General features: G+C 38.7%; 1 protein-coding gene across 1 annotated transcript in view; it reads right to left on the bottom strand.

Moving 5' to 3' along the window:
- Positions 1 to 24,433, bottom strand: part of LAMB4 (laminin subunit beta 4) — a gene marked incomplete at both ends in the record, with an annotated part of 103,500 nt that overhangs the window by 21,726 nt on the left and 57,341 nt on the right. Inside the window, 10 exon segments of the mRNA XM_081146968.1 lie at positions 1,238 to 1,399; positions 1,989 to 2,159; positions 2,161 to 2,195; positions 4,737 to 4,901; positions 7,144 to 7,515; positions 18,724 to 18,820; positions 20,985 to 21,205; positions 22,019 to 22,172; positions 22,176 to 22,240; positions 23,913 to 24,070. Coding sequence (XP_081003094.1) covers positions 1,238 to 1,399; positions 1,989 to 2,159; positions 2,161 to 2,195; positions 4,737 to 4,901; positions 7,144 to 7,515; positions 18,724 to 18,820; positions 20,985 to 21,205; positions 22,019 to 22,172; positions 22,176 to 22,240; positions 23,913 to 24,070 — 1,600 coding nt within the window.

The raw sequence follows: 24,433 nt of genomic DNA, 5'->3' as shown, positions 1-24,433 counted from the left end.
GAACCAAGCCCAGGTTTTGATGTGTGTGGTTTTTTTTTGTTTTTTGTTTTTTTTAAAAAGAAGAACATATATGCATAACCCATAGACACAAACAATAGTGATGTGAAGGCCTGGGGGATGGGTACAGGGTAGAAGGGATCAATGGGGGGGAAATGGGGACATTTGTAATACTTTCAACAATAAAGATAAATTTTTTAAAAAAATATTAACCTGGAATTAGGGCTTGGAAAATTAGGAGTGGAGAATGGAAAACACAATATACAGATGTATTCTCCAGAAAACAAGAGTCACAGCCTTGGTTTCTGCCCTTGACTTCAAACAAGGTCTGTCTGTAGAGACCTGATCCTTTAAGTGCCAGAGTCCATTGGTTCAGTCCTTCAGTCCTTCAAAAAATATTTATGGAGCACCAATTTGGGGTGAGGCTCTGTTTTAAGTAGTAAGGAACAAAACAGATGGGATTTTCTTGGAAGCTTATTTCTAATGAGGAGAGACACAAATAACAGGATAAAGTGATATAAATTGGAGAAGGAGAAACTCGAGTGACATCTGGATGAGGAAGGAACCAGTTATGTGAAGTGCTGGTAAAGAGCCTTCCAGGAAGAGAGATGAGCTAGTACAAAGACCCTGGACTAAGAAACAGCCAGGTAGTCTGAATAAAGAAAAGGGTCAGTAGGATGGGAATCTTTTCTCCTGAGACTCAGTTTTGTTTTGTTTAATTGTGGTAAAATATATCTAAGAAGATTGGCCATTTTAACCATTTTTAACTGTACAATTCAGTGGAAGGAATTCAAGGCATAAATACTTTCTAACATTAAATTAAATTCTAACATTAAATTGTGTATATTTGGAAGAATTTCAAATGTACCCTTGAATTGACAAAAAATTATTCTTTACTTTGGGAGATTTATAGTTTTCAAAACTCCAGCACTGGGAGTCTTCACATTTCTATGCAGTGTTTGAAATAAAAGAAATATGTCCACACTAGTCTATGTCCTACAAACATATAATAATAGAAATATTATAGAAAATATGTCAATATTCACATCTACTTCTAAATCTACATTTATATCAACATCTATAGTTTTATCCTGTATTTCCAGGCATAAGAATACCTAATATCTAGAATCTTCTTTTTGCTTAGAAGCTAAATGGCAGTTTTTACAATTTCAAATAGTTTGCTTTTTAAAAATTTTATTGCTACAGCTTTACAAGCAAAGCAACAGAAAACATTATTTACCTGATTCTTCAACCCTTGAGCCTGGTTGCTCAAATTATAAATCATGGACTCTGCTTCTTGAGCTTTCTGAAGGGCATTGCTCGAGAGGGTCAGGGAGTCACAACAGCTTGGGCCACCACATGATGAGAGCACACATGGCATGTCCCCTCTTTCTCCACACACCTGACAAGAAAAATGACTTATGCTAAAAAGCAACTTGCTCGTAGAGTTTCTTGAATGACATCCAGGCTCACGGAGGCAAGACACTGCTCTATTCCTGTGTTTGTTCATGCTTAGTATATAGATGTGAACCATTAAATGTTTCTTACGAAACTGAATGAGTATCTAAATTATTTGCTATCAGCATTGTGCCAATCAGTGTCATTTTTATACTTACAGTTTTTTGGGAAAATTGTCAAATGTCTAGCATTTCCATGTTAATTTCATTAAAAAAGTAAAAATTACCTTTTACTTATAATGAGGCAGGAGGAGAAATCAGTACCCTTTTGGAAGTAGTAACTACTATAAAACAATAAGATAAAGCCACAATTTTTACTCTTTAATTTTTCTCAAACTTTGACTTAGGAAACAAAAAATAAATATATTTATGTTATTTATACATTAGATAATAGAGCATATATGTTACATATATTTATACATTTATAAAATAAATGAGAAAAAAAAAAGATGTAAGACAGGGAAATATAATGGAAGAGATCTGTATACCAAGTAGAAACCACAAACATTTTTACTACACCATATGAGTATTTACCTTTTGCTTCAATATTTGGATATCTAGTATCTTAATCTGTTTTAATTTTTCCAATGATAAGTTTTCTTTTGAGGTTAATGTATCTAAAATGGTAAGTAAGTCAATCCTGTTTTTTTCAGAGTTATTTATGATGGAAGTAGTTTCACTAATTTTTTTTTTCAGCAGATGATCATCTGTGATGATACTTCTTGATGTTCTCTGAGGAATCTACATCAACACAAGTTGAGATAAGATAAATGTTGTGAAAAGAAATGAAATTATACATTGGCTATCAAGAAAATAATTTCACAGTTTACCACTATCTTCATCTTAATGACAATAAAAAAATTCAATATTCTCTCCTTTGAATTTGCACTTCATGAGGAAGGATTAGATGTAGTATAATAAATATACATAAAATAGATGTAGAACATTAAGATTTAAGTCTGCAGACATGGGTTTGAGTGTTGCCTCACCTTTTACTGCCTAGATATGTCCTTGAGCAAACTGGCTAATCTCTTAGATTGTGTTTCCTTATCTGTAAATTGGATTGGTGATAATAATTGGGGATTAAGTGAGATATGAAAGTACTTCGTAAAGTGTTCCACAAATGTATTAATTATGTATTAATTATCAACCCTAATATGATAAACCAACTAAATTTACCCAATTATATAGAGTGCAGTAGACAAACTTGTTCTGCAAAGAGCCAGGAGATAAATGTTTTAGGCTTGTCTACCTTAGTGTTTCTGTCACAATGACTCAACTCTGACATTGTTGTGTGAAAGCAGCAGCAGACAATAGTAAATAAATAGGTGAGGTTGTTTTCTAATGAAACTTTATTCGTAAGAAAAGACCTCCGAGGTCTTTTGCTGACCTCTGAGGTTGAGGCTGATGACAATAGCTCATATTTGTTGAGTGCTTTTTACATGCTTTTACTTCCTATTAATTTTCTTCCTTAACATTCACAAAATACTGTGAGGCGTGCATTAGTATGATCACCCTCATTTTATAAGTGAGTAAATGAGGCTCTGATGAGGTAAGCTATTTGTCTGAGGTCTCACTGCTAGTAAGAGATAAAGCCAGGATTTAAAGCCAGGTAGTCTGACTACAGAACCTGTGTCCTTAAGCACTTCTCTATATTTTTATTAAAATGTAAATTCATGCCCAGCCGGCGTGGCTCAGTGGTTGAGCATTGAGTAGTGATTCAGGAGATCAAGGTTCAATTCTCGGTCAGGGTACATGCCCGGGTTGCCGGCTCAGTCCCCAGTGGAGGGTGTGCAGGAGGCAGCCGATCAATGACTCTCTCATCATTGATGTTTCTATCTCTCTCTCTCCTTCTTCCTTCCTCTCTCTGAAATCAATAAAGACATATTTTTTTAAAAAGCAAATTCATGAAAGTAATACAGTATGTTTTAATGTAAATAATGGTATATTAGGGCTTCAAGTTATAACTCCATATTTTAGGAAACAGAGGTCCAAGGTCCTACTCCTTACTCCCTAATAGCCATAATCCAGGTACCAACCATACCTCATTTTTTAAACCTTCCTGGTTTTTACACTAACATAATCTTAACCTACATGATTTCATTTATCATGAAACAAAACAAAACAAAACAAAACAAAACAAAACAAAACAAAACCATGTTCCTATTGCTTGGAATGATTTTCTTCCTTTATCTTGCAAATTTATCTTCATTTGTGAAGCCCAGTTCAATTGTCACCTACTCCCTGAAGCCTTTCCTAATAAACTCAGAAGGAATTCCATTTTTGCTACTCTGTTCCTGAAGCAATTGAAGATGCTCTAATTTAGTCTTTTTGTTTGTGATTATTTATATGCCTGTCTTTCCACTAGATTGGAATAATTTAAGGGCAAGGACTTGCAGTGTTCATCTCAGTACAGCGTCAAACATTGAGAAAAAGCTCAGTAATGTTATTAGACTGCAAGTCCAATGGTTATTTCACTAAATTTATGTCTTCATTTAGGATCATAATTGTCATCTATTTTTTCTCTTTTAAGTCAAGATCAGATGGAAAACAGGAGCAAAGAAAAGCAGACAGTGTTTTGGCCTTGAGGTGGGTTTCATGTGTATTTTTGCTTTACCTCTCAATTAGATGGGTTAAGCATGAGTAAGTTCAGTGCTGCCTCTCAAGTTGTCCATTTCCAAATATAACAGAGATCTCATCAGAGATCAGGAGAAGAGTTAATCCAAGTTTTGCTTCAAAGTTCTTTTTCTCCTCCAAGTTGATCTTGGCTTTGGCACAGCTCCCATCATTTTTGAGAACTATGCAATGTGAATTGTGGGCTTCTAGTATGTTACATGACTCCAAACCCCTACAAAGTCCTTATGAGAAAGTCCTTTCTGCTTCATATCCCTCTGCATTTATGGTTGCTTGAAATGGAGTGGCTCATACTCAAGAAGACATAGAGACATATCTCTCTTATTACCTTATGCATGTTAGAATTTCTAAGTTGCTGATTTCACAAGACCACTTGCATGGTTTGGCTCTAGAAGGTTACTTTGGCATTTGTTTAGTATCAGACATTGTTAACTTTACTCATTATTTTGAGCAAATACTATCTAGGTTCTGCAATGTTTAAAAAGTTGGAATATTAATGTACAAAGTGCCTTCACTGGGTGTGTTTTCATGTTCTGAAGTGCTCAGGTGTGATGGCAGTAAGCACAGGTGACTCTTTAATGGAATGTACTATGGATTTTGTAAACCTTTGTCCAGAAACAGACAGTTAAAGTGCATTTTCACTCTTACTCATGATCCTTGCATTATGGGCACTGGAGTGCAAATCAATTTCTCCCTGAAGATTATCAAGTAAGAGCTCTGTTTCATTCCTCCTTTTCAGTATTGTTTCCTTCAGATCTTGAAATGCATACGCTGTTTTCAGTTGCTCACTTAGCTGCATGATTTGTTTCCAATAGGGGAAAATGAGATTAAACATAACGAAGCTTGTATTACATTTGATAGATTGGTGGAAAAACACATGTAAAAAAATTGTCCTCATTATTAGGGCAATTACCTTATAATTAGAATTATTGCCCCCCACCCCATTTTTCGTTTGGCTGTTTATAATTCTGTTTATGGCTTATCTCCTTCTTGTTAATTCAGCTTCCTGGAATATTTTATCACTCACTTCAAATATGATCAGCATACAAGGCCTAATAGAATAAAGGTTTTTGAATCTTTCAATATTAACTCTTTATACTGTCTCTGTCTCCCTTTGTTTTGGGTTTTCAAAAACATGTATTCAGACATGGCTCATTTAAATCAGTCTAAGAGAGCCAATTTACATTCAGCTCTCAACACAGAACCCCTGCCCAGCCTAGGGTAAAGATCAGTTCTTCCTTTAGAATAAATTTGCTTCCAGCAAGGTTCATTTTAGTGCTACTTCTGTACATGGTCTTAACTTTTAATTCTCACAAGTGACAAGGAGGTTTCTTGTTGGTGAGTGTACCCTGGGTGTGTTCATTTGCTATCACCTTCTTCTCTAATGCTGCAAATCAAGATGAACCCAGAGAGGCCCATACCAAAATACATCATAATTAAAATGCAAAAGGTTAAAGGCAAGAGAGAATCTTTTTTTTTTTTTAAATATATCTTTATTGATTTCAGAGAGAGGAAAGGAGAGGGAGAGAGAGAGATAGAAACATTAATGATGAGAGAGTCATTGATTGGCCGCAGCCCGCAACCTGGGCATGTGCCCTGACCGGGAATCGAACCCTGATCGCCTGGATCCCAGGTCGATGCTCAACTGCTGAGCCACGTCTGGCCGGGGGGCAAGAGAGAATCTTAAAAGCAGCAAGAGAAAAGCAGTTAGTTACCTACAAGGGAGCTCTCATAAGACTGTCAGCTGATTTTTAAACAGAAACTTTGCAGGCCATAAGGGATTGGCATGAGTTTGTCAAAGTGATGAAAAGCAAGGACCTCTAACCAAGATAATCTACCCAGAAAAGATATCATTTAGAATTGAAGGACATATAAAGAGCTTCCCAGACAAGAAAAAGTTAAAGGAGATCATTACCACCAAACAGTATTATAAGAAATAATAAAGGGTCTCCTTTAAGAAGAAGAAAAAGAAAATATAATATATGAATAAAATAGCAATAACTACATATCTATCAACAATTACTTTAAATGCAAATGGATTAAATGCTCCAATCAAAAGACATACAGTGACTACATGGATAACAAAACAAGACCCTTATATATGTTGTCTAAAAGGGACTCACTTCAGATTGAAATACACACACAGACCCAAAGAAAAAGGATAGAAAATAATATTTCATAAAAATGGAAATGAAAAAAAAAGCTGGGGTAGCAATACTTATATCAGACAAAATAGAGTTTAAAACAAAGGCTATAACAAGAGACAGCGAATGACCCAGCAATTCCACTTCTGGGTATTCATCTGAAAAAATCCAAAACACTAAATTGAAAAGACATATGCATTCATATATTTATTGCAGCATTATTTACAGAAGCCAAGATATGGAAGCAACCTAAGTGTCCATCAATAGATGAATAGATAAAGAAGTGGTGCATATATATAGTGAAATATGACTCTGCCATTAAAAAAAAAAAGAAATTTTGCCATCTGCAATGACATGGATGAATCTAAAGGATATTGTGCTGAGTGAAATAAGTCAGACAGAGAAAGGCAAATACCATATGATTTCACTTATATGTGGAATCTGAACAAAAACACACAAACAAGCAGATCAGAAAGACTTATACAGAGACCATTTTGATGGTTGTCTGATGGAGCAGGGTTAGGGAGATGGGTGAAAAACATGAAGGGATTAAAAAGTACAAATTGGTAGTTACAGAATTGTCATGGGGATATAAAGTACAGCATACGAAGATAGTCAATAATATTGTAATAACTATGTATAGTCAGATGGATACTAGATTTATTAGGGTGATCATTTAGTAAGTTATATAAATGTCTAACCACCGGGTTGTACACTTTAAACTAATATAATATTGTATGTCAACTTTAATTAAAAAATAAAAATTATTTTAAAAAATAAACTGGATAATTATCCTTTCTGTAATGTCAACATACATGTAAGTACATTTCTAAACTGAAGGCTGTTAAAGCTCAGTAGAAATTAAGATAAATCAGGAACTTTACTATCCATTGCTTGAGCACAAATCTTACCAGAGTCATGATAATCCTTGACTTTTAAGAATTCCCCAGATGAGAAAACAGGATGTTTTAAAATCCTTTCTATTTCAGACATGTTCTCTCTGAGGCCTTTGAAGTCAGTCTTACAGACAGGCAGGGTCTCTCTTTTATCTTCCATGTTAGCAGCCAGACTAATTAACCCTTGCACTGCTCTGGAGAGGAAAGAAATGGTGTGGTCCCATTGATCAAAGCATGAGTGACACCGAAGACAAGCAGGGAATTCCTTGCCATGACCTCGTGTGCAGCGATCACATCGCTGGTGGCTGACACCTTCCTGGCAGTGACACATGCCAGTGTCCCCATCACAGATGGGCTTCTGGGTACCTTCCCTGTTGCAGTCACATGCTAAAAGGGAAGCGAGAAGGAGCAGAGATGTCATCACCTCGTCTTTTGCTTATCACTAGCTCAAGAATAAAGACCTCCCCTCTCTCCTGAGAATATCCCCAACTCCACTTTCTATGGTGAACATTGATAACCAGTATAGCTTCAGAGATCTGTACAATGGTCATTAAAATACAGCATTCTTCTTTTCATTCCACTAACAAATCAGTTTATGGCTTCTATATGGAAATAATTAGGTGTTTTTTTACTGTGAGAGTATTTGTTTGTGGGTTCTTTACCTATTTCAATGAGGAACATGGATCTAATGGCTGACAGCACACTATTGACCACTGCTAGTTCCCACAAGGGTGACTCAGGCATGTCAAAGACTCTCTAAGAATTCCCATGACCACACATTTTCTCAGTAAAACCTGGGCTGGGTGTGCTGACCCATGCCATCTTCAATTACATAAGATAGAACTATCCCATTCTCAAAAGAAAAAAAAAGGGCAGGGGGTGGGGGAGATCACTCCTTGGTATTTACCTAAGGGAGTTGAAAATTTATGTCCACACAAAAATCTGCACACAAATGATTATAGCAGCTTTATTCATAATTGCCCAAACTTGAAAGTAACCAAGATTTCCTTTAGTAGGTGAGTGAATAAATAAACTATGGTATAATTATACAATAAAAATATTATCCTGTGTTAAAAACAAATGAGCTTCGAGCCATGAAAAGATGTGGAGGAAATTTAAATGCTAAGTGAAATAAACCAATTTGAAAAGACTACATACTGTATGATTCCAACTACAGGACATTCTGGAAAAGGCAAAACTATTGAGACAATAAAAAGATTTGTGGCCCAGCCTGGCGTGGCTCAGCGGTTGAACGTTGGCCTAGGATCCAGGTGATCAGGGTTCGATTCCTGGTCAGGGTACATGCCCAGGTTGTGGGCTGCAGCTGATCAATCACTCTCTCATCATTGATGTTTCTATCTCTCTCTCTCCCTCTCCCTTCCTCTCTCTGAAATCAATAAAGATATATTTAAAAAAAAAAAGAAGAAGAAGAAAAAGAAGATTTGTGGTTGTCAGGGCTGGGTAGGGAGGATTAGGCAGAATAGGCAGAGCACAGAGGATTTTTAGGGCAGTGGAAATATTCTGTACGCTTCTATAACAATGGATACATGTCATTGTACATTTGTCCAAACCCATAGAATGGACAATGCCAAGAGTGGACAATACTGAAAATTATGGGCTGTGGTGATCACAATGCTTCAGTGTAGGTTCATCAATTGTAACAAATGTACCACTCTCTTGGGGATTTTGATCATGGGGTGGGATGTACATCTATGGGGACAAGAGTTATATGGAAAATCTCTGTACCTTCCTCTCAACTTTGTTGTGAACTTAAATTGCTCTAAAAAGACTTTTAAAAAGGGAGAAAATTAAATTTATTTTTTCTTAATAAAAAAAATACACTTATGCTACATGCACTTTAATTAAGTAGGGTTTTTATTAAGCCTAAGAATGGAGGATGGGAGAGCTACTGAAGTTACTTTAATTTCCAAAAGGCCAGGGAATCACTAGCCTATGTAATTGGACTAACTGCAAGGAACAAGCAATTTAAAAATGCATTTGAGAAGGGAAGATGGCAGCCCTGTGAGAAGCGGCAGAGCTCCCCCACTCCCAGCCACGGACTTGATTTACTCCTAAAATCATACTTAGCCATCTTGGAAAAACCAGAGAAACATACCTGAGTGAAAGCAGTGTGAGTGGAGAGCACTGAAGAAACATCACGGAGTCTGGTAAGAGAGGAGGGAATAGGAAGGGGGAGACCCCCTAAAGCCTGTGTTGGGCTCTGAGCCTGGAGGCTTGGAGGCTGCAAAACTCCCTCCCCTCGGGAGTACGGACCGGCCTCCAAAAGGGGGATTTCACACCACAAGCAACGAGAGGGGAAGGAGCACCCCGTGCACAGAGCAGAGGGACCCAGGGAAGCAGTGAGTCCCAGATAGAATGGCACCTTCCTAGGAAACAAAACCTCTGATGGCGGATGGCACCTTCCTAGCGAAACAAAGCTTCTAGTGGTGGCTGCTACAGGTGTCTAATGCTCAGGGTGCAGACTATAGGGAAGGCTGTCCCAAGGTCTGTGGCACCCAAATAAATGGTAAGGGACCAGAGGACTTCACTGAGCAGCCGCACACGGGGACCCTCTGCCTCCCTGTGGGGCATTGTGTTGAGCCCCAGAAAGCACTGAATCTGCGTGGTGCAGGGGAGGGGAGGAGCCCTCCCGCCCTTAGCTCCTGGTGCCGAGAGGCTGGGATCTGTGACCAGCCCTGAGGGGCGCTGTGGTGGCCAGTGAAGTCGCCCCAGCTTTGCTGAGACCAGTGGTGCAGGGAGCTGCATGGAGCTGACTTTGGGTCCCCTCCCACTGGGTGCCTTGGAGTGAGGGCAGCGGGACATTGCAGGGTGGACTTTCTGCCTGGGTGTTACTTTGTGCTTTTGTGAGTTTGATCACAGAATTGTCTCCCATCTTCCCAGTGTGCACTGTGAGGACAGACCAGAGGAGCTGGGCTTGGGGTCTGCACCATAGACGGTCTGAGGGGCGGGCCTGGTGTGACCAGCCAACCAGAGCTGAGCAGGGAGGGGCAGAGCCTGCCTGCCTCTCCTGCAGCCCCAGAGCACTGCCCCCAACAGGAAAGGGGCAGGTCCAGCTCACTGAAGCCCCAGACACCCCACAGGGCACAGTCCTGAGGGGAAGGGAGCTCACAGGAAGACATTACAAGAATAAGACTCTCAGGGACTAATGTTTGGGAACTGGAGGAAAAGCTGAAAACCCCTGCTGGGGGCTGGGCAGGCAAAGGGCTCACCAGAATGTTTTTTTAATCAAACCCACTGAGCCCAGGCTGCTGAAACAACACATACAGAAAAAGCAACAGGCTGAAATCAATCTGAAGCTGCAGCAGGACAGAGCATGGGGAACTAGAATCAGAGGACAAGGTAGGGACTGAGGAGCTGGCAGTGGAGCAGAGACTAACTCCCACACAGGGAGCTCCTGACAGCAAAACCTCTAAGGGGAGTGATACCCTGAGCTACACTAGCCACCCTGCACCCTAAAGACTCTACAGAAGACTCTGGAGTAAGACCAGGCAACTACAAGTTTACAAAATAATTGACAAGAGGAGGTGGTCCACAAAGAGCCTCAGATCAACTATCTACCTAAGGACACAAGAGCCAAACCTAGTCAGCTCCTCACATTGGGTGATACCAAAGTATCTCCCAGGAGAACTGAAATCAGCATACAAAACAGTGACCCTCAGACAACATAAGTTGCCCAGAAGAAGCTTACCTGATTGACTATCTTTTTTTCTTCTTTTGTTTTGTTTTTATTTTTTTGATTGTTTTTTGTTTGTGTGTTTGTTTGTTTTTTTCTTTTTTTTCCTTAGGAAGTAGAGAAAGGGGAGAAAACTTGTTTTTTCTTCTTTTTTAAATTTTATAATAATTTAAAAAAATGTTTTTTTAAAAACATTTTTTAACTAAATTTTTTTCTACTTTTTATAAAAGAATTTTGTCTTGCTTAGCTTGTTTTTAGTTTAGTTTTGGTTATTTGCTTTGTTTTGTTTTATCCTTGCTTCTACTATCAAGACTTTCTTGATATCCCTGCTTAACAACTCATTATAACAAAGTTTACTGCTTTCCTCTATAGTTTCTACCAAATCTCTTACTGGACTCCCTGCGTGCCTGGGCTAAATCTCTCTCTCTCCTCTCGATCCATTGGCATAACTTTTTTTTCTTTTTCTTTATTTTTTTTCTACTTTTCTTTCATTCTTTTGTTATCCTCCCTTCTGTCTTCCTGACTTTTTGTTTGATTGTTAGTTTCTCTTATTCTCTTTACTGTACTTTTGTTTTCTCATTTTCAACTATTATCCTATTCCTATTCTCTCCCTTAATTTTTTGCTGGCCCTTCTTTCAGAATCTTTTCTCTGCTTCTGTTATCTCCCAGTAGCTTCTCTATTTTTTACATTTTAGTTTATTATTATTTTCTAAATTTTCACCAGTATTAACAACAATATACATCTCTCTCTCTAAGCATTACTTTTCTTTCTCTCTTTTCTTTAAGCATTGTTTTTGGTGTGTGTATTCTCCCTTCACTCTCCCAGTTCTATTTTCATGTGGGTTATTTTCATTGCGACTGTCAAGATATTTTGTAAGATACCTCTTATTTCCTGGAAGTTTAGTTGTGTATTGTCCTGCCTTGCCAGCACCAGTACAACAGCTTACATGACGAGGTTGGAGCTGAGACACAGTTAGCCAACCTGAGAGGAGGATCCTCCCAAGGACTGATCAACTACAATCTAGACCCAACCACAACAGGAAAACATAAAGAAACCACAAAGGGAAACCCAAAAGAGGGACATGCCTAGAGCAAAGAGCTCAGATGTAAAAGGAAAACACACCTCTGGGCTCCAGTGGACCCACAAGACAAAATCCCATCCCACAAGACTGGGAGAAAGCAAATATATCTAATATATAGATACAAACACTAAGACCTACCAAAATGGGGAGACAAAGAAACAACCCCCAAATTTAAAAAAAGGAAAAATTGCCAGAAAAGGACTTTGATGAGATGGAGTTAAGCAAGTTATCAGAAACGGAGTTCACAGTATTGAAGATGAAGATGTTCAAGGAACTTAAGAGGAAACTAGATGATAAGATCAAGAACCCTAATGAAAATAAGAAAAAATAGATACCATAAACAAAACTCAGAGATAAAGAATGCTGTATCTGATATCAAGAATGCACTGGAAGGAATTAAAAGCAGGCTCAATGAAGTAGAGGACAGAATAAGTGACTTAGAAGACAAGGTAGAAAAAATCAATCAGAGCAGCAAAAAGAAAAAACACTTAAAAAGCATGAGGACAGTCTAAGGGAGGTTTGGGACGACATGAAGCAACACAACACCCAATTTATAGGAGTTCCAGAGGGGGAGGAAAGAGAGCAAGGGATAGAGAACTTGGTGGAGGAAATAATGATAGAAAACTTCCCTAGGCTGGAGAAGAAGAAAGCCACACAAGTTCAGGAAGCACAAAGGGTTCCAAAAAGAGGGACCCAGAGAGACCCACTCCAGGACACATGATAATTAAATGGCAAATATCAAGGACAAAAAGAAAATATTAAGGGCTACAAGAAAGAGACAAGCAGTGACCTACAAGGGAACCCCCATAAGGCTGACAGCTGATTTCTCAACAGAAACTCTTCAGGCCAGAAGGGAGTGGCATGACGTTCTCCAAGTAATGAAAAGCAAGAACATGCCACCAAGATTGCTTTATCCAGCAAGGCTATCATTTAAAATTGAAGGTGAAATAAAGAGCTTCACAGATAAAAAAAAGGCTAAAGGAGTTCAGTACCACTAAACCAGCATTGCAAGAAATGCTAAAAGCCCGGCCGGGTGTGGCTCAGCGGTTAAGCGTCGACCTAGGAATCCAGGCGATCAGGGTTCGATTCCCGGTCAGGGTACATGCCTGGTTGGGGGCTGCAGCCGATCAATGACTCTCTCATCATTGATGTTTCTAGCTCTCCCTCTCCTTTCCTCTCTCTGAAATCAATAAAGATATTTTAAAAAAAAAAGAAAAAGAAAAAAAGAAATGCTAAAAGGACTGCTTTAAGAAAAAGAAAGAATAGTGAGAGAAAGGTAGGTCAGCACAAAGAGGAAAAACGGTATTAAATAAGTTGATATCAATAGTAACCTTAAATGTAAATGGAATAAATGGTCCAATCCAAAAACAAAGGGTAGCTGAATAGATAAGAAAACAGGACCCAAATATATGCTGTCTACAAGTGACCCACCTGAGAGAAAAAGACTCACACAGGCTAAAAGTGAAGGGATGAAGTAAAATATTCCATGCAAATGGAAAAGAAAAGAAAGCTGGAGTAGCAATTCTTATTTCTGACAAAACAGACTTCAAAATAAAGACCATAACAAGAGACAAAGATGGTCACTACATATTACTAAAGGGATCAATCCAACAGGAGGAAATAACCCTTATGAACATTTATGTACCCAATACAGGAGCACCTAAATATATAAAAAATTTCTAGGGGAGTTTAAGGGGCAGACTGACAGCAACACATTCATAGTGGGGGACTTTAACACCCCACGGCCAACACTGGACAGATCATCAAGGCGAAAAATCAACAGGGAAACACAGACCTTAAATGAATCACTAGACCTATTAGATTTAATTGACATTTACAGAACATTTTGCCCCAAAGCAGCAGAATACACATTCTTCTCAAGTGCACATGGAACATTCTCAAAAATAGACCACATGTTATGGCACAAGGCAAGTCTCTACAAATATAAGAGGACTAAAATCATATCAAGCATCTTCTCGGATCACAATGCCATGAAACTAGAAATCAACCACTATAAAAAAACTCAAAAATATTCAAACACATGGAGGCTAAATAGCATGCTATTAAACAATGAATGGGTTGTTAATGAGATCAAGTAAGAAATCAAACACTTCATGGAAAAAAATGAAAATGAGCAGACAACAACCCCAAATCTGTGGGACACAGGGAAAGCAGTCCTGAGAGGAAAATTCATAGCATTACAGGCCTATCTCAAGAAACAAGAAAAAGATCTAATGAACCATCTAACACAACAACTAAAAGAACTAGAATGAGAACAGCAAGAAAAGCCTCCAGGAAGTACAAGGAAGGAAATAATAAAACTCAGAGCAGAGATTAATGACATAGAGACTAACAAAAATTCAAAAAATCAATGAAACCAAGAGCTGGTTCTTTGAAAAGGTAAATAAGATTGATGCACCTTTAGCCAGACTCACTAAGAAACAAAGAGAGTGGACCCAAATAAATAAAATCAGAGATGAAAGAGGCTATATAACAACCGACCCAACAGAAATACAAAGGATTGTAAGAACGTATTATGAGCAACTATATGCCAACAAACTGGACAACATGGGGGAAATGGACAAATTCCTAGAAGCATACTACCTTCCAAAGCTGAATCAAGAAGAGGCAGAAAACCTGAATAGGCAAATAACAACGAATGAAATTGAAGCAGTAATCAAAAAACTCCCAGTAAACAAAAGTCCCGTTCCAGATGGATTTACAGGCGAGTTTAACTGAATATTTAAAGAAGAATTAACACCTATTCTATTCAAACTATTCCAGAAAATTCAAGAGGAGGGAAAACTCCCAAACTCTTTTTATGAGGCTAGCATCATCCTAATCCCAAACCAGATAAAGATGCTACAAAGAAAGAAAATTACAGGCCAATATCCCTGATGAACATAGATGATAAAATCCTCACTGAATTACTAGCAAACTGGATCCAGCAATACATTAAAAAGATCATACATCATAACCAAGTGGGATTTATTCCAGGGATGCAAGGCTGGTACAACATCAGCAAATCAATAAATGTGATACATCACATAAACAAAATGAAGGACAAAAATCATATGATCATATCAATAGATGCAGAAAAAGCATTTGACAAAATCCAGCACCCATTGCTGATAAAAACTCTCAGCAAAGTGGGAATAGAGAGATCATACCTCAACATAATAAAGGCCATATATGATGGACCTACAGCCAACATCATACTCAATGGGCAAAAACTAAAACCATTTCCATTAAAAACCGGAACAAGACAGGGATGTCCACTTTCACCACTCTTATTCAACATAGTATGGAAGTCCTCGCCATAGCCATCAGACAGAAAGAAAACAAAAAGTGTTCAAATTGGAAAGGAGGAAGTAAAACTGTCATTATTTTCAGGTGACATGATACTGTACATAGAAAACCCTAAAGACTCCATCAAAGCACTACTAGACTTGACAAACGAATTTGGCAAAGTAGCTGGATACAAAATCAACATCCAGAAATCAATGGCATTCTTATACACCAACAATGAACTTTCAGAGAGAGAAGCTAAAAAAGCAATACCATTTACCATGGCAACTAAAAAAGTAAGATACCTAGGAATAAACTTAACCAAGGATGTAAAAGACCTGTACTTGGAAAATTACATGACACTGAAAAAAGAAATAGAGGAAGATTTAAACAAGTGGAAGAAGATACCATGCTCATGGATTGGAAGAATTAATATCATTAAAATGTCCATACTACCCAAAGCAATATATAAATTTAATGCAATTCCCATTAAAATACCAACAGCATAGTTCACAGATCTAGAACAAACATTTCAAAAATTTATATGGAACCAAAAAAGACCCCGAATAGCTGCAGCCATCTTGAGAAAAAAGAACAGAGTGGGAGGGATCACATTACCGGATTTCAAACTGTATTACAAGGCCATTGTAATCAAAACACCCTGGTACTGGTACAACAACAGGTGTATATATATCAATGGAACAGAACAGAGACCCCAGAAATAGACCCACGCCATTATGGGTTAATATTTGACAAAGGAGGCAAGAGTATCCAGTGGAGTAAAGACGGTCTCTTCAATAAATGCTGCTGGGAAAATTGGACAGATACATGCAAAAGAATGAAACTAGACCACCAACTTTCACCATACACAAAAATAAACTCAAAATGGATAAAAGACTTAAATGTAAGTCACGAAACCATAAAAATCCTGGAAGAAAACATAGGCAGTAAAGTCACAGACATCTCATGTAGTGGACTTTTCAAAGATAGATCTCCTAGGGCAAGAGAAACAAAAGAAAAATAAACATATGGGACTACATCAAATTAAATAGCTCTGTACAGCAAAAGAAAACAGCCTCAACATACAAAGGAACCCCACGGTCTGAGAAAACATATTTGCCAAGGATGTATCTGATACGGGGCTAATTTCTGAAGTGTACAAAGAACTCATATTACTCAGCAAGAGGAAGACAAACAACCCAATTAATAAATGGGCAAAGGACTTGAATAGACACTTCTCCAAAGAGGACATACAGATGGCCAAGAGACACAGGAGAAAATGCTCAATGTTGCTAATCATTAGAGAGATGCAGCTTAAAACCACAATGAGGTATCACATCACACTTGTCAGAATGGCTCCCATCAACAAATTAACAAATGGCAAGTGCTGGCAAGGATGTGGAGAAAGGGGAACCCTAGTACACTGCTGGTGGGAATGCAGACTGGTGCAGCCACTATGGAAAACAGTATGGAGGTTCCTCAGAAAATTAAAAATGGAGCTGCCTTTTGACCCAGTGATTCCACTCCTAGGAATGTATTCTAAGAATCCTGAAACACTAATCAGAAAGAATACAGGGACTCCTATGTTCATAGCAGCACAGTTTACAAAAACTAAGGTCTGGAAACAGCCCAGGTGCCCATCAGTAGATGAGTGGGTAAAAAAGCTGTAGGACATTTACACCATAGAATACTATGCAGCTGTAAAGAAGAAGAATCTTGTACCCTTTGGGACATTATGGATGGACCTGAAGAAAATTATGCTAAGTGAAATAAGCCAGGCTGAGAAACACAAACATCACATAATCTCGCTTATACGTGGAATCTAAAGAACTTAATGAACTGATGAACAGAATAGATTCAATGACATAGATGCATAGATGAGACTGACGAATGTCAGAGGGATGGAGGAGGGCGGGTGGGTGGAGGGGGAGAGAGTAACCAAAGAATTTATATGCATATATGCACAACCCAAGGACATGGACAATGGTGGGGAGAGGGACTGGGGATGGGGATGGGAAGGTGTGAAAAGGTCATTGGGGAGAAAAAGCGACATCTCTAATATTTTAAACAAAAATAAAATTTAAAAACATAAAAAAAATTACAGAATTTACCCCCAAAAAAGTGCATTTGACGGCTTGAATAAAAATAATGCGAATTACAAATAAAACCTGATTAACATATTAGGCTTCTCAACTAGAAATCTGTCGGGCATGTTTGCTTAGGTCCAGAGGCCTGAGCATGAACCACTTGGGGGCGGGACTGTCACCTCACCAGCTGGAAGTCAAGGTTCCTCTTTGCTAAACCCTCTTCTCCTGGAGTTTTAGTGGGGTCTGTAGCCTGAGTTGACCATTTGCAAAGTTTTCTCTATAAAAGATAAAAGCATTTTTATAAAATGAGATTATTAAAATATTAGAGGGACACAAGGAAAGAAGCTCTGTAAGACAGATTTTCCAAGAATCCAAATTCCTCCCTGGTTTTTAAAGAAGCAATTTCACTTAAAAAACTGCGTGGGACTGTGGAAAACCATTCACAATATGTATTTGACAAGGAAATGAAGGCATTTTTTTTCGCCTTTTTTTTTGTGTGCCACAAAAAACACATTTATGAAAGAATGGAAAGGCAGAAAGAGTTACAATGTAAGTAGAGGTACCCACAATGATAAGCCCATCAAGTCTGCTATTTCTTTGGATTGATTTCTTTTGGAAGTTGACTTTAAATAGAGATGCAAAAATCCTTTCTCCTAGACCTAAACCAGGTATTAAATCTGTACTGTTCAGTATGGTAGCTGCTAACCACATGTGACTATTTAGATTTAAACAAATTAAATAAAATAAACCATTTTTTTCTTCTCATTTACACCAGCCACACTGCAAATGCTCAACAGCTACATGTGGCTAGTGGCTCCTGCACTGGACAGTACAGATGTAGACCATTTCCATCTCTGCAGAAAGTTCTATTGGAGAGCGTATCTCTAAATCCTATGAGTGTTAAGACATGGCATGAAAGGCACTAGAACACAAACTCCCTGAGGTTAGAGGCTTTGTGTTATATGCTCATTACCTAGAGTACTCAGTAGGCACACTATGAATGTTTTAAAATAAATAAATAAATGATTATGTGATAGACCCAGAGTTATGAGAGAGCCACATTGAAGAAGCCTCTGCTGGCTTCTGTGAGCCATCTCCCAGCCTTGTACCTAATCCAGAGTAGCAGTTTTTGTCGACATGCTTCCAAATAGCAGAAAATTGGCTATAAGTCATGCCTCACAGGTCTGTTCCATTTTAATGACTTTGAGGAATGTTAATATAGGCTACAAGTTTGAATATAGGCTAACATTTAATATAGCCTAAAGTTTTAGTACAGGAGAAAAATTCTTTTTTATAGGGTTACAAAAATATTATTTTCAAAACTGAAATTAAAATTTGGGAGCTTTCTATCAAATAAAAGAGTTTGAAATTCAGTTGGTTCATAGCATGCTTGTGGTAGGACCAGCTTGACTGAACTCATGTTTTTAGAAATACCAATACTTACGAATGCATCGCCCCAGTGGATCAGCATAATAATTTTCCTGGCACTCACTGCAGTGTTTCCCATCATAGCCTAATTTACACAGACACTGGCCTGTAACCTGGGAGAACATTCATGGGTGAGGAATTGACAAGCTTTCTGATCTAAAAAAAATAATGCATTTTAATACAAAACAGTTTTTCCTCCAGTGATTTAGAACATACAGCTGTGCAAAGTCAGAGGAAGGATGATTCCCACGGCCAGCAACCACCCCCAACAATCCTGAGAATCCCAAGGATAGGGGAGTTAATGTGTTTTGGCTTAGGGCTCCTGAATATACCGCCTGCTTCCAGCTGTTCAAGGGCAGGTGGCCCCAAACTGGGAAACATACAGAGATGTAAATGAAAACAAAACACATAATGGGAAATGGGCCACATTATTTTCCTCTTCAGTTATGGGAGTTCTCCCAAAACACAGAGAGGCTAAAGACCTGGACTAACATTCATCAATTAATTTGGCAAATAATGTTTCCATGATGGAATGTCTGATGGCGTTTCTCCCAATTGGGCCAGTGCTTTGCTCAACAAAACATTATTTTGCACTTGAGGTTTAATCTAATGACAGTTATTTAACTGTGTTTTTGGGACAGGGTTGAACTTTTTTGTACCCTCCCAACTGGATTCTTGACTAGCTTTTTTCAAAACTGAGGAGGTTACACAATTAACAAGAGAAAAAGATAGAAGCAAATCACTATCATAGTGGTCCTAGGTTATACTTGACCAAATCTGCTTAAACAACTCTACCAGTACGCTTCCAGTGAATAAATAGCTTGATTCAAAAATCAACTGCATCTACTACATCGCTACTCATCTTTGGAGTAACCAGTAGCTTCTGTTCAAATATAGAGAGTTATAGGGCTCTTGCTGCTCCTGAGGGCTGTCATATTGCTGGTTGTCCTTGATTGTTGGGTAGTGCTTTATTACACTGATGCAGAATCTGTTCCTTGTAGCTTGTTTCCATCGTTCTGAGGCCTGACTTGTGGGTTGCACAAAACAGGCAGCCTCCCCTTTCCTCTTACAGTCCTCTTCCAAACTATAGTAATTCTCAGCTTGTGTTTGCTCCTCTTCTTCAAGATGACCCCCCCTAATTTCTTCAAGCCTTCATCACAGGATAGCATAGCTCTATCCACTATCCTGGTTGTCTCTTTTGGACACATATTAGTTTGTGAATATAATGTTTAAAATGTGGCACTCAGAATGACAGCAGTGCTCATGGAGCCATCTGGCTAGTACAGAGGACAATGGGACAACAACTGCCCTGAACCTGGGTATGGCCCTCCCCCTACTCCAGCCTGAATGGGAATCACCTCCTTGACAGCCCATCCACACAGCTGCCTCACTTGAAGCACAAAATGAAAAGCCTCAGATGTTTTTCACTTGAGCTGGTGCCAAGTTATTACTCCCACCCTGTATTTATGCAAATTTTTAAAACACAATTGCAAAACTTGACTTGTATCCTGGTAACATCTCATCTTGTTTCCAGACAACAAGACAGCCTATTAGGATATCTTGTCTCTTGTTCTGTCTTTATCACATTAGCTTACAACTTTACAATATCCACAAATCTGATAAGCCTGTTTCTCCAATCCCATCTTACACTGTTGATGAAAATATTGGATGGCACATTTGGATCTCTGTAAGAATACACTGGGGACCACCTACTGGCTGAGATGGTGACATTTATTATAGTTGTTTAAACAGCTGAGAATCTAAATGTCCACATGTCTCCCTTGCACTCCAATGAAAGTGTTTTCTAATAGTAAAGAGCAGCCTTCCCCTCGGAATTCCCTATGGGCCAGACAATACCAAGTCTTCTTGTCATAAGGAGCTCTTTGGTTAAACTAGTCCCATCTGATTTTCAGCTTCACAGACTTCCCTCAGTCTGCATGATTAAACTGTGCTCTCTGTTGAGTGCTGCTACAAATATGCTTCCCAAAAGGTCTAAGAAGGATGCCAGAGAATGATGTCATGAACATTAGGAGTTCCTCATGAATTAGAAAGCCAAGCAGTCATGTGGCTATCTACCAATTTATTCCATGATTGGTGGATGCAGGAGTGAAGAATGAAGGGGAACATATGAAACAGGCATGGTCATCTGGTGCCCAGATCTTGGTTTCTAATACCATTCTCCAAAAAAGGGAAACAACACTCCTTGAAGAAATGGCTGATTCTAGAAAAGGGGCAGGAAATAGACAAGATGAGCTTAGTAACTTTAAAGTACCTTGCCTGGTCACAGTGGCTACCATGAGAGTTCTGGGGGTCACAGTCACATAGCTGACATCCTCTGTTGGGGACCAGGTTCCAATATCCATCAGCACAATGGTCACAGGTCCACCCTGTGATGTTGGGCAGACAAGGGCATGTGCCAGCGTTCGGGTCACAGATGCAAGCTCCCGGACCAGGGGAACACTCAGTGGTATTCACACCAGAAAGATGACAGGAGCATCCTGAGATAACAGGAGGTAAATTCAGTAATAACACTGGCTTTCAACAACCCATGCAAACAGCTTTTTAGACCTGGATATATCATTTCTCCAAAGGGTTCAACACCTTACAATAGTACAGAATTTATCAGAGAATTAAATAGGTTGAACCCATTCAACTCTTGTTGATCTCCCAAAACATCAGTCTCATATGGTTGTGCTGACTACATTCAAAGAGCTCACAATTAGAAAGACTGCGAGTCTCACTTTTTCCCCCATGCCATTCACCAAAGTTCCATTTATGAAAAGATCTGAAAACAAATGGTTTACTAGATTGACTTGAGTGAACTGAAATAGTTAAGATATCTCCTAAAAAAGAGTGGTTTATTTTTCCTCTTTCTTTATCCTAGAATTAAACCTATGTCTTCTTCTACATCAATAATTCTTGTATTTATTAAAGTCACTTGATGAGCTTGTCACAACACAGATTCCTGGGCCTCCCAGAGATTCAATTCAGTGGGTCTGAAGTACAGCCCAGGAATCTACATCTTAACACCTCATCCCCATCCCCAGATGACTGGCACAGTGCACCTTGGACCATACTCTGAGGAACAATGCTCAAAATCTACTAGGGCAACAGTCAGAAAAAGCAAACTAATAATACCAGTGAGTATGTTATAACTGCACCCATTTCTTCTGATGAGTTCTGTGCCCTGGCCCATCACCCACTGGGCACTGCCACTCCTGCCTAACTGAAATGAGCAGGGAAGAGCTGCCACAACACTTATGAGCTGCAACTCTGCTGCCACATTGCCCCTGGTAGCCTTGCAGACTTACTTTTGCAGGTTTGATTGAAGGCTGATCCAAAGTGACCAGGTTTGCAAAGCTGGCAGTTGGGCCCCTGAGTGTTGTACAGACATTTAAGGCACTCCCCTGTTACTTGGCTGCAGAACTCTGGATCAGTAACATCAATGTTGTCGTAGGCACATGGTCAGCAAGGTGCTCCAGAAATTCTTGGATTTCCATAGAAACCAGCAGAGCATTCTTCACATTGCTTACCTGAAAGATGGAGAGAGGAAAAGGGAATGAGATGAGAGGGGTGTGTGTATGTGTGTGTGTGTTGGGAGAGGGTGGGTGGAGATTGGTATAAACAGAGACTAATTGGGCTCCTCTAGGGATAATGAGAGGTCTCACTTTGAGGATGAATAAGGAAAAGTGTTCTGATTTAAAACAAAACATTCATTTTAATTTATTATTCATTCAGAGGGTAAAATGACTATTCAGAGCTAAAAAGTACTTGGTGAATAATAGATTCTAGTCTTTCTTAAAAACCTAGAGTCGTGGGCATAGCACCCCTGGATCCTTATAGAACCAGGGTCACTTGAGTGTACCCCAGGACCCAAAGCTTATTTCAGCCCTTCTCCTCCCCAGGCCCAATGCTCATGGGGTCCTAGAGGTAAAACAGCAGCAGCCCAAGATATGTATCTAGAAGTAAAGATGGCTGAAAGTAGTTTCCTTGATGTATGAGTCTAAGAGGGTGTTCTTATTAAACACTGTATGGAGAAACCAGCCCTTCTCTCCTATACTCTTTACCCTTCCAGCCATGAGGCAATTGCATTTGTTCAGGTGCCCAAACTGGGTCTACTCGCCGCATTTTGATTCATCCCATTTAGAAATGCTTTGGTAACCTAGTCTTGTTCTCAATTCTTGAAAACTGGGCCACCAAGCCAAAGTGTACATGGAGAAAAGACTATAAGAAAAGAGGTAAGAATTAACTAGAGACATGTGTAACCATAGAGGTAACAAATAATAAAAATGTTAGCCATGCAATTTATTATCATGATGGTATTTATCACTGAGGAAAATAAGAGCATCATATTTCTAAGTGTGATTAAATCAAGTGGACCTCATAAGTTTTCCTCCCTGTGTACATTACATATTTACACTCATGCTTAAACTATGCAAAATAAAACTTTTCATTGAGCAACAGATACAAATATTGAATTAATGCAGTCTCTATTCAATGCCCAAGTCAGTGCTTCCAGACTTCTGAAAAAATTAGTTGTGTCTGTGAAATACCAAATTGATTGCTTGGAATTATACAAAGAAAGCATTTGACTGGTTAATTTTTTTTTATTTTTTAAATTGCTTATGTTATATGTAATATATATCACATATATTTACTTAGTCACATATATATCTTAACATGTGATGATTTTATTTTAAGGAAATTAATTTGGTTTAAACTCATTTGGTCAGTTAGTTTTCCAGAACAGTATTAAAATTTATAGCTCAATGGGATGAGTTTTAAATTGTCATTTAAAAAAATATATCTTTATTGATTTCAGAGAAAGGAAGGGAGAGGGAGAGAGAGATAAAAACATCAATGATGGGAGAGTCATCATTGATGGGCTGCCTCCTGCAGGCCCCCTACTGGGGATGGAGCCTGCAACCGGGGCATGTGCCCTGACTGGAAATTGAACCGAGATCCCCTGGATCCTAGGTTGGTGCTCAACCACTGAGCCATGCCCAGCCGGGAAGTCATTGGTTTTTGAATCACTCAAATTCTTTGTTCATAAAGCAGCAATTTATCAAATTGTGTCTTCTTACCATTAATTTATATTCTGTAACACTCATTTGACCAAGGCAGATAAATTATTAACATATGATTATTTTTCAGATAGCAGAGTGAAATAAAAGGAAAACAACTATCATAAAGTATTCTGCCTACCTGCATAACCTTGAGGACAATTGCAGATTACATCCGAGTTCAAAGGATTTTGATAGCAGAAATGGGCAAAATACTGATTGCTGGAGGGAACATCTGGACATGGACAAGGATGGCAGGGCTGTCCTGAAGAAGGATTTCCATAGTAACCATCGATGCATCTGTCAAGGCAATTTCTTTTCATCAAAATGTTCCCAGGAAAAGCTTACATGTTAGCCAGCGTGCATTTGTTATGCATTAGAACCATGCAGCTCGGAAAACTCAGTATTTTAGATGATGCCTATTTGCTCTGCACAAGGATTTTTTGCTATTGAAAGTCCCATGGTACAGTCATTAAATTCAGTATAATAGCACTTAATTTACATCTCTTATTTCAGAAATATAAAAACCCAGGTGCCAGGCAAATGTCTGTTATTAATTTAATCAGACACTGTCTGGCTTAAAACAAGATTTTGAAGGATGTCAGAATGACACTCTACCTTCCCCACCCAGAGCAATCATTCTACACTTAAACACTGTTGAGT

This window comes from Miniopterus schreibersii (genome assembly GCF_964146895.1).
Source record: "Miniopterus schreibersii genome assembly, chromosome: 9".
Lineage (NCBI taxonomy): Eukaryota > Metazoa > Chordata > Mammalia > Chiroptera > Miniopteridae > Miniopterus > Miniopterus schreibersii.
The sequence above is the reverse complement of the archived record's forward strand: the minus strand, read 5'-3'. Positions and strand labels throughout refer to the sequence as shown.